Source organism: Mustela nigripes, chromosome 10 (assembly GCF_022355385.1).
Source record: "Mustela nigripes isolate SB6536 chromosome 10, MUSNIG.SB6536, whole genome shotgun sequence".
Taxonomy (NCBI): domain Eukaryota; kingdom Metazoa; phylum Chordata; class Mammalia; order Carnivora; family Mustelidae; genus Mustela; species Mustela nigripes.
In genome coordinates, this window is record NC_081566.1 from 59173054 (window position 1) to 59184255 (window position 11202).

General features: G+C 47.1%; 1 protein-coding gene across 5 annotated transcripts in view; it reads right to left on the reverse strand.

The window, feature by feature from the left end:
* Nucleotides 1-4537: 4537 nt before the first annotated feature.
* Nucleotides 4538-11202, reverse strand: part of PBX1 (PBX homeobox 1) — a 278651-nt gene continuing 271986 nt past the window's right edge. For 4 of the 5 annotated variants that reach the window (XM_059413407.1, XM_059413406.1, XM_059413410.1 and 1 more), the window contains one exon: nt 4538-9763. In XM_059413407.1, the coding sequence (XP_059269390.1) occupies nt 9671-9763 (93 nt within the window). In that variant the 3' untranslated portion in view covers nt 4538-9670. The remainder of the gene's footprint in view (nt 9764-11202) is intronic. The other variant, XM_059413409.1, reaches the window with a different exon arrangement.

Genomic DNA, 11202 nt, shown 5'->3' on the forward strand with positions numbered 1-11202 from the left:
GCTTGGCAGGGAGCCTGCTTCCCTTCCTCCCTCTCTGCCTACTTGTAATCTCTGTCTGTCAAATAAACAAATAAAATCTTTAAAAAAAAAATCAGTAAATGTAACTTTAAAGTGGCTTCCTGAGTTCTGTGTGTCGGTTTTAGCAAATTATCAAACCAGGGATGGGGATTGTGGAAAATTTCAATTTATGACTGGTCAGTCAGAAGCATGGGTGACCGGTTACCTGCACCTGGCGTCCGAACTGAGGGCAGGCTTGAGCCTTCACGCCTGTGGAGGCTGACGCTCTCCCTGGGTAGTGAGCGTCAGAATTGAACTGAATTGTAGGGCCCCTAGCTGGTGTTGGAATGTTGGAGAATGGGTCAGTGCGAGAAGAATTCTCTTACATAGCTTCAGAATGAATCTGAATGTAGTGAAGCTAGCATTCGAGTCTCTGTAGTTGAACTTTTAAGGTCTCAGTGAGCAAACTCTATGTATTCCTTACACCAAAGGATCCAGGAAGGGCCCCTTGAAGGCGGCAGATGGGAAGCCAGTGCGGGAAGCAATCTGAGATGTTCCCGTGGATGACTTTAAAGATCTCACTAGATGAGAAGAGGAAATGTGGACGCATCTGAAGGGGAAAGTCTTAAATGCTTCAAGAACAATTAGCGAATTTCAGCATTACAGCTGGTGTGTGTGTAGAGGCTCTGACGCATCCTGTGCTCTGAGGGCAGGCCCAGAGAGTGCTCTAAAGGAGGGCGGGGGTGGGAACACACCACAGCAGCAGAGGCTGTTGGGAAAACAGCGGCTGAATGTGGGTGATGGGAAGCCACCTCTTGGAGGGACTCAAGGAATTAGAGCTGAGCAGAATCTATCTGAACAATGGAAGCCTTAGACAGACGCAGAATTTCTGAAAGACTTTTCAAAATAGAATTAGAAAAGTAACACGAAGAAACAAATGTCTGGGGTGAACGGCCAAGCGCGTGAGCCCTCCGTAAGACAGAGAAGGGGTGTCACCGCGGAAAATGCAGGGCAGGCAATTTTAACTTTACTGGCTCTGCTTGAAAGGGATTTGGGGGAAATGGGAGAGAAACACTAGGGCAAACCTCAAAGAGATCTCAGGACCGACAGGCAAGGTTAGTGGGGAGCGGTGATGGGGTAGACCTTAGCCTGGGTTCAGCCGCTGGATGTTGGCTCAGCCAAGGTGAAGGAAGAGCTCAGATGGCGCCCTGAGCTGGGGAATGTCCAGAGAAGGAAGGGCAGAAGTCACAGTGCTACAGGGATCCACATACCTGGGACTAGGAACACAGGGCGTTACGGGAAGTGGAAGCGGAGACACATCTTAAACAGGTCTGTGAATAGCGTGGGGAAGAAGGGAGCCCCGAGTGAGCCTGTGGACAGGAGGGCACCCCTTTTACATTTTTGAATTTTTCACAAAGACATGAATATTTCAAAGGTCATTCTCTGGGAGAGGAGACAGAATGCAGAGATTGGATTGTTTCCCCCAGGACACAGGGAGCAGCGTGCAAAATTAACCTCTTGATGGTGGCTTTTTCTCAACACTCTTGATGATACCAATCAATCGGCATTGGAGACTGAGCTATAGGTTTTCTTCTCACTCTGTCATGTGTTTGCTGCCTTTTCCTGTATCCTCTGTGAACAATCATGTTTCTGGTGTGGCCATTCATTAGCGATCACCACGTGAAACTATGATCTGGGTTCCGGGGGGCTCAATTTGGACTAGACACTGGGGCTTTGCGTGTGTTTTCTCAATTCTGTGGGGCAGGCTACCGATGAGCTATGGTTCATTCCTATGCCTCCTAAATTGACTTTTTAGAAAAAGTGGGGTCCTAGAGAGAGGCAAGGTTGGATTAAGGGCACTTTGGAGGGACCCGAATAGTGACAGACGTTCCTATGGACTGTCGCTTCTTGTAGAAGGGAGGTCTCCACACTAGTGCTGGCTGACTCCTGGCTGACACAGGAGGAGGTCTGGGAAGGCAGGGCTGTGGGCTAGCATCTGAATTTTAATTTATAGGGGAGGAGGATTTTATGTTGAACTTTAATTTCTCCCTGGATACGTACCAATGGGAGGTTTATATTCAATGTCCTGTGGTATACTTGTAGTGCACTTGGTGCCTTTTATGCTATCAGGAGGTGCTCATTGATGGTTCTGGTGAGTTACCCTGGACCATGTGGCTGAATACCATGGGAGAGAGCGAATTCTGCCCGGGGTACAGTGTAACGTGGATGTTAGTGCCTGAAGCCCCCTGCTCTACCCAGGGGTACTCGGGAGCTCAAGCTAAGCTATGTTTTGCCTGGGTCCAAGGAGGATACACGGAGACAGTGGTTCTCCAAACCACGTGGCCATGGACACTGTCATTGTCACAAGCCTTAACAGCAAGTCTTCGTCCACACCCACACTGGGTAGGGTGGGCTCAGAAGTCCGCCCAAGGCTAGCAGCCAGAGACTGCCTCTCACAGGAAACCCTCCGCTGTTTCTGTATGCTCTCGCAGCTTTAATGCAAAGCATGAGAACGGAGCCCCCAAAGCAGGGCCTCATTCCTCACGCCAGCCCTCCAGTCCTGAGATCCAGGCTAAAACACCCTCCCGGACACACTGCATCATTTCTTAACACTGAGCTGAAGGCCCTCCCTACGCCAGATGTTTCCAGAAGCTGCCTTGTGGACAACAAACGGGGCTCAGAACATTGACATTTTGCTGCATGTCTTTTTTTTTTAATTGGACAAGTGGCATAAGTCTATGAGGGTAAGGACACAGAAGTCAGCAGGGCGGGGGGTGGGCAGGCAGAGGGCAGTGAGCTTTTCAGATTTTATGATTTTAAGGCTTCAGACCTGTAGTCTTCAAAGTGACTGCTGGCCACCAGCCTTGACCCTTCCAGCCAGCAACGGACATAGGGGCCACCTACCGAAGGTGGGAACAGATTGTCTTCCCCACTGAAGAGTAACAAAGTCAGTTCTGGGAGGTTGACTGGGAATGTCTTTACTGGGAGCGTGCCTTGTGCACTGAAATAAGCAGACGGGGTTGTCTTTGGTGCTCATTTATCCGTTTGGACACCAGCTGTTGACACAGAGGACTAACTGTCCAAAAAGCTGGGGTGTGGCATTATTGCCAGGAAGTGGCTGGCTAGCCAGGGACCACTTGATCATCCTCACAGCCCCACCCCCCCACCCCAACCCCTTGCACTTAAGAAAATGGGTGGAAGGGAGGTCTCGGTCAAAGGCTTTGAGACACGGTGAGCCCGCTTCCTGCTTTCCCTTCTGCCAGCTAGAGGCGGGAACCACAGAGCAGAAGGAGCTGGGTGCTGGAATCACGCCACTGAGAAGAGGGACCCTGACCGGGAATGCTGGCCCGAACCTATTACCTAAGTAAGAAATAGATTGTATTGAATGTGAGGCATCATCCATGTTTGGTCTACTTGTTACAACAGTTTAGTATCACTCCAAGTACTAAAGTGGGGGGAAGGGTCGGGTCCACAGTTTTTCGTGCAACTGGAAAAGGAAATAATCCGAGCCTGCAGGCACGCACACACTTCCCACAAGTGTGTTCCAATGTTCAGGCTTGAAGAGGGAAGGCGGGACCTCCACTTTGGCTGCTGGCGATGTTCTCCAAGTCAACAGGGGTAGACAGCCTTGTGCCAGTGACGCAACTGGGCTTTTTGCTTGTCTACTAAAAACAACGATCATTGGATCCTCATGGACTCTCCAACCCTTTGATCTATTTTCTATGGATTAGAATCACCACTGGGATGAGAGGATGAGCGATTCATTCATTCAATACATCAACCCATGCCTGCCTCCCTGGGGCTCTGGAGACGTAGGGCGTGGAAACAAGAAAAGAGTCCACACGATGTCCCGGGAGGGGCGACACGCCAAACGCCAGCTCAGTTCCAACCTGCGCCTGGTTGGGAAGACGGTGTTCATGTCTGGGACACCAAACACTGTAACAGGCCATGAACCCAAAGGTCAGGGGCACAGTATGAGTGCAAAGAATGGGGGGGGGGAGGCTTTCATGGGATGGTAGACGTGACACATGGGAGGTGGACGGCTCTATACCAGTAACATCTCACATACCTCTGATACTCCACAACGGAGTATTACTCATAACCCAGAGTCCTTCCTCCGAACCGTCTCTTGGGTGCCAGGATTTTCCTTTTGGCCAGATCCCAGCGGACACAAGAGAAGGAAAGGGGAAGCACTGGGCAAACAGCTGTGACTTAAAAACTTAGAATTTATTATGGAAAATCTCCCTGGTAATTTTTTTTTTTTTTTTTAAACCAGTGCCTGGTGGGTGGCAGCCAGTCACTGGCAAGAAGACAAGATAGGGTGCTGCCAATCATGGCCCATAAAAGTTCCCCTCCTTCTTCCCTTTCTTCCTTCTGACTTCATAGGCGAGGTCACTTGCCCCCCTGCCCTGGTAGGTAGGCTTTAAAACGATTAGGGACATAGTTTAAACCTAATTCACCCTAACAGCAGCCCTAGTTTGGGGGAAGCCAAGGTTGCCAGCACATAAGAGAAGAAAGTTACACAAAATACAAGTATATATATATTTTTTTGCAACAAAAGAAACTATTTATTTGGAATATGCATTACCAGTACAAATTAGGAGACTGCAAAACCTACACCATGTTAGTATCATTAGAGAACACAAAAGTTCAGTTGGAATCAAAAGGGACAGAAGCCTGTGCTCTCACAGAAGCAGAAAAGCTTAAACTTTCAAAACCAAAACAGAGCAGAACTTTGCAGGTTTATACTCTGAGTAATAAGAACAGGGGAGGGGAGCGGGAGAATAAAACCAACAACCGAAGGAAAGCACTTCAAAATAATTCGAAAAATAAGGAAGTAATAAGAGAGAAAAGGGGGAAAACATTGACTGTTTTATTCATTTTAACAAAAGGGGGAAAAAAAAGTTTACAAAAAATAAAAGATTCCAGAAAGCTTTGAGCTGGGTGTTGAAACTATGAAGGTGATGTGAAAAGCTCGTCACTGTTTTGTTGACTCAGGAACAGGCGGACGGGTGTCTGGCAGAAACACCTGCGACGCGCTGTCCCACAGTCCTGCATCTTCCCCTTCGTTTCTCCTGCTTATGTTCTAGGTGCTTTCCGGACACTTCCATCTTTTGTTTAATGAAAGATGTTTAAGGTAAGTTTCTTCCAGAATATACTGCTTTCTTTTCTCCCATGACTAATAAAAACATTCCAAATCAAGCCAGTTTAACCATTGGCTTTTCAGCAGCCTGAGGGTAGTAAGACGTATGCTGTCAAGGCATCAAACTTGACCTCGCAGCATTAAAAGGAGAGCCCCGAGTCAGGCTCAGTTTCTCAACTCTTCATCCAACATCGGGGCTACAGGGCTCAGAAGGCCGAATGACCCCAGGGACAGCCTCCAGGATCTCGTCTATGGAGCCCAGACCCCATGACACTAGGATGTCTGTGGGATGCTTCTGGAAGTAAAAAAAAAAAATCCTCTCCTGTTGTAAGAGGGCTCCCGGAATGTTGTTATTGAACAAGAAGAAAGAAAAGAAAGCACTTCGTCATGACGTTCACGGTCAACAAAGGCAAAAAGTCTCTCCCTACCATATCAAAGGTCTCCCAGGCCAGTTCCTTGAATTTTTAAAGGGCTGGAAGGAGAACCCAGGTCCCTGTGGTTTTTTTTTTTTTTTTTTCCCCCCTCAGGGACTGCGGAACTGCCACTCACTCCAGAAACGCAGGTGAGTGATGGGCCATCCACTCGGGCTTCATCTTTGTCTCTGAAGTCAACTGAGTTCTGGAGCGAAGTAGAAGTACAAGGAAACCCACCTACTCTACAAATGTCATCTTTTCACATCACCTCATATACATGACGTAAGGAATAAAAACAGCAAGATCATAATCCTGACAATTAAAAAAAAGCCCCCCCCTCCATAAAACAACCCAAAGTAACACAAAACATAATTTTTTTTTTTTTTTTATATTTTAAAGAGCAGAAATAAAGAAAGAAAAGAATTTATTTCTGGGTCTCAAAGTTAATAAACATAACGTGTTAGGTTGTACCTATTATGCTCACTATCCCAACCTTTTTTTTTTTTTAGTTTACAAAATGAATTACTGTCACTTTTAAACATTGTGAAACAGGAAATGAATGTGCACAACTCGACACTTTTCTAGCATTCTTGAACTAATTCACAAATGCAAGAAAATAAAAGAAAAATGGGGAAATGATTCATGTAGGTAGTTTGGTGTTAAAAACGAACGCAGGAATGATGTGTATTGTCACAGAAAGAAGAGGGGGAGCCCCCCCATCCTGTTTTGCGTGCTATGAGAGTCATTTTTAAAATTTTTATTATAAACACTATTAAATTCAGACCGCTTTTTTGGTTTTTTTTTTCTTTATCTGAATATACAAGAACATTCATTATCAAATGTTCATCATCAATACTACAAAGAACGAGACACAAGTCGCAAGAAACAATGGAAAATGTTAATAAAGCTGAAAGAATTGTTGAGTATTTTTTTGTATTTTTTTTAAGTTTTTTTTAAATTTGAGTTTCTGTAGTTTCATCTTTTTTGGTATCGAAGTCAGGTTTTTCTGGGCAGAAAAATAAAACTCAGAAGGAAAAGGTGTGTGGGGGGTAAAGGTATGTGAGAGAAGGCAACCAGCAAATAAAGAACCACCACCACAGCAACATTTAAAAAAAGAAAAAAATAAAGAAAGTCAACGTAAGGAAGGTGCCACTTGGCAGAAGTACTGCACAGGCATCGGTTCCACGCCAGGGGGAAGAGTTAGGGGTGAAAAGGAGGATGAGATGGAGAGTTACAAGATAGGCAATCCCAAGGGCTAGTATTACTCAGGGGAAATCGGCTGCCAGGGACAACGGGGAGTTCCCACTCCCATCAGAAAATGCAGGAGGCCTGGGGTACATTTTGGTGTCTGTAGGATTGACCGAATAGGAATTCCCAGGGAGCTGGATTTCCAGAGGCACGCTCTTTCCATCCCCTTCCTTCTGCTGCCAGAGTTCCCATGCTCTGCTTCCTGTCAGGGGGATCTGGTGGCTGCCATGTTGGATGTGACGGTGGGCGTGGGGGGTGGGGGTGGGCGGGAAACTGGAACAGAGAGGTCTGAGTGGGGAGGGAAGATGCTGGGCGAGGTGAGACTCCGTGCAAACTCCTTCGGGGAGAGAAACTGTCTGTGCAAATGTAGCTCTGCTCTGATCTGTTTCATCAACTTAAAATGGCAACCATTCAACCCAAATCTGGAATCCTTCTTCCTGGTGCCAAGAGAACCGTGCTGGGTCTCTTCTGTACTTTGTGTGGTCAGGCATGTGATCCAGCCGTGCTCCTGTGTGCCCCTGACACTGAGCAAGGTTCTCCACTGCTTCTACAACAACAGGGTTGTCACAAGATGGATCCTGCCGGGACGCCCCTCTACTGAGCTCGGCTGTGATTGGGGGCACACGTCAGTAGACACAGTCTCTCCACTGCTCTTCGTCATCAAGGCATAATTCCATCTTGCCAAAGACTTACTTTTTGCCTTTCCTTCAAATTCACACACCTTCTGTTTTCTTAGGTCTCCCCTCTCCCCAGCATATACACAGGAGCAATTTCTGTTCATTACTGTAGCGCCATGCACCATTTCCATGACCTCCTTAGCGGGCCACCCTTCCCCCTCAGTGTCCTCTCTCTCACCCACAGGCCTCTCAAACAGAGTAGATGGGACAGGGGGCTAAGCACTTACAAGGCCACATATTGGATTCAAGTACAAACTAAGAGAACCGGGTCCTATTTTTCTAGTGTGGAGGCTTAGCTCTAGTCTATGAAACCAAACCGACCAAAACAAACAAAAAAGCAACAGTAATACCCCTTCTTTTCTTTGTCATCAAGGGTATTGATGGTAACCCGAAGCTGGAACAGGAAAACCATTATGTTGCCCTGCCATGGCACAAACCCACTTGTCTCAGGGATGACACTTCCCCTGACTTCCCATTTACGGATGGGATATGAATGAAACCGATCCCTTCAGTCTCTGACCAGCCTCTTGGTAAGCCAGGCATCATAATCCTCAATTTACAGATGAACAAAATGAGGCACGGAGAGATGTGACCACCTCCCATCACAGTCGGGTTACAGAGCCACCATCTTCTTCACTGGGGCAGCTGGCCATGAGGACTGTAAGCTCAGGTGACACTACAGAACGGCTTTCTAGTACTCTCCTCTCAGATATTCCAAGGAAATGAAAGTCACTGTGACAATTCCACTCAAAACATTACTTCCCCCTTTCGAAACCCATCGCTCCCAGATTTTCAAATGAAGCTAGCAAAATCTGCCTAAGCCGTGATCTTCTCCAACCCCTCCGGAACAAGAACATGGTGCCATGTTAACACTTTGAATAATTAATGCAACGCCCCCATAGAAAACCAAAAAGCAGAATAGACCCAAATCCATTATAGACATCGTAAGTACTAGGTGTGGCTCCCTGAGCGCTCCAGAGGTGGCAGGAACAGGAACAGCCTCCATTATGATGGAGTCCTGTGGATATCGTTCTGGTGTGTGGGCATGCTGGGGGGCTACAGGTCCCAGAAGCCCCAGCACATACTGTGTCTCTGCGCCAGTGACCTTCACTCAGAGTTGCTAATTCCCTCTCCTGGGCTCACAAGGCAAACTGCTGGTTATTAATGTGGGTCTTTGAATGTGGCACATGAGTGACTGGGAGAAAATGAATGTGTGAAGCCGTGCATGTGCTGACATGTGCCTGGGTGTGCGTGTGCACGTGTGTGTGTGTGTGTGTGTGTAGGATTAGTTGAAGGGCTGCAGGTTAAGAACTTTCTACTCCTTAGTGGTTCATCACCGTGCCCATTCAGATCTGGCTTTGCGGTAGGTTCTGGACGTTCCTTACTAGGTGTTACGTGGTCTCCAAAGACTGTGCCTCTGTAACCAAGAGCTGTTAGGAGAAGGAGGAAGCCTCCAAGAATTCTGCCCTTCTTGTTGCTTATGTCCTCTCCGAGGCTAGACTTCCTGCCTCGGAATCCACCTTGTGGAGCTGAGACTAGAAAACATGGCACCTTTAGAAACCCAGCTATGGCAGTCCCCGGGGCACAGCTGGGGCTGGGAAGGAAGAGGAGGAAGTGTTCTAAGCAGAACCAGCCCAGGGAGGGAAGAGCAAGAGGGGGCAGGGGGCCTGGAATGAGTGGGACAATGTGGCGCATTCCTGCTAAGAGGTAGTGAGAGTAAGAAGAGAAACAAGAGAAGGGCTGCCTGTTAACAGAGGGAGCGAGGGATCCGAGTGAGGTAAATTTGGCTCCTCAAACCACCAGCATGAAAACATACAAACACATTTATTATTTTCTTTCCTCTTTAAATTCCTCTAATTGTTGAAAATATCCTTCCGTGATGTCATAGAGGGCAGGGACCCAGGGAGTCTAGGACAGAGGAGGGAGGGGACAGGAAAGATGGCGGACACCAGGCTGACAGCTGGAGGCAGGGAGGGTGGCTTCTACCCAGAAAAAAAAGGGAAGAGAGTATAAAGAAGTGTCCAGATTGGCTGAAATAGCATCCCAAAGAAGAGAAGAGAAGGAGACTCTTATTGTGTTTGCTGATTGCTTCGACCTCCAGTCTGACCGCTTCAGCGTTGGGAGAGAAACCCTCCCTCCTGGCCCTGTCCCGACTGGGGCACAGGGTCAGCCGGGATGCGATTGCTGGGAGATCAGTTGGAGGTATCAGAGTGAACACTGCCAGGGCCTTCTGTAGGGGAGGTCACTGATGAAGGGGTAGTAGCATCCTGCCAACCTCCATTAGCCTAGAAGGGAAAAAGGGAGAGAAGTCAGTTCTCTGAGATCGGGTGGCCATTTTGAGCAGACAGTGACAACAAGGCAACTTGTGTAATGGGCCTACCACAGTGCCTGGCACATGGGGACACTTCTCGGCTGGGTAGCTGTTCTTGTGGTTGATTATACTCCCTCCACCCCTCAGATGAGTATGGGTCCTTCCAGTGAGCCTTTGGACCCAAGGTTAATACCTCCCACTTCTCAAAGATACTCTGAGTCAATCCAAGCTGTCGGATGATCATTGTGTGTGCTCTAGAGGCATGACAGGTCAAAGGACTTAAGTTCTAGTTCTGAGTCTGGCAAGGACTAGCTGTTGACTCTGGCGAAGAATGTCTATCTCACTGGCCTTTGGTTCTCATTTAGAAAAATAAAAAGGGTGTCCAAATGCTTTCTAAGGCCTTTCCCTGCTGTCCCGTATGTTACACGATTCCAGGCACTTGCTCTGTGGAAGGTTCTGTACTAGTTGCTCCTAGGCATACAATGGTGAGTGAGATACAGTTCATGTCCTCAAGGAGGGGGATAAGACATGCATATGAATGAACTATAATTCAAGGCAGAGCCTAATAAATGGTACAGCCCCGCTGTTATGGCAGTTCAGGGAAGGCTATTGCCTCCCATCTTGGGGGAACATCAGGGAAAGCATCAGGGAAAAGGTACTCTTTGAGGTGGGCCTTGAAAAGTACAGAATGTGACTCAGGTGACTCAAACAGGTGAAACAGAGGTGGACTAAGGGCAGTTCTGCATAAATACATCTAGAGAGGTGGTGAGCCAACAGATCGTTTTTTTCTAAGACTCCAAATCGAGAAGCATCCAAACAATGGGATTGTTCTAAAGGACTTGTTTTAACGAACACCCCTAGCTGAAAATATCCCACCATTAAAATAGCTGAAGAATGATTTGTTAGAGTGGTCAACTCATGATACATAATTCATGATTGTTTATGTATTTTAAAGCATTGAAACAGAAGTGTGCTAACATGCCTTTGCCCCCCCAGTTGCCGTGTTCCTTTGAAGTTAATATACCTCACCTCCGAAAATGTTAATGTTGAACAGACCAGGTGTTAGGCATTCCTGGTAAATCATTTTCCACTGTACTCTCCAAGACTCCAAATCGAGAAGCATCCAAACAATGGGATTGTTCTAAAGGACTTGTTTTAACGAACACCCCTAGCTGAAAATATCCCACCATTAAAATAGCTGAAGAATGATTTGTTAGAGTGGTCAACTCATGATACATAATTCATGATTGTTTATGTATTTTAAAGCATTGAAACAGAAGTGTGCTAACATGCCTTTGCCCCCCCAGTTGCCGTGTTCCTTTGAAGTTAATATACCTCACCTCCGAAAATGTTAATGTTGAACAGACCAGGTGTTAGGCATTCCTGGTAAATCATTTTCCACTGTACTCTCCA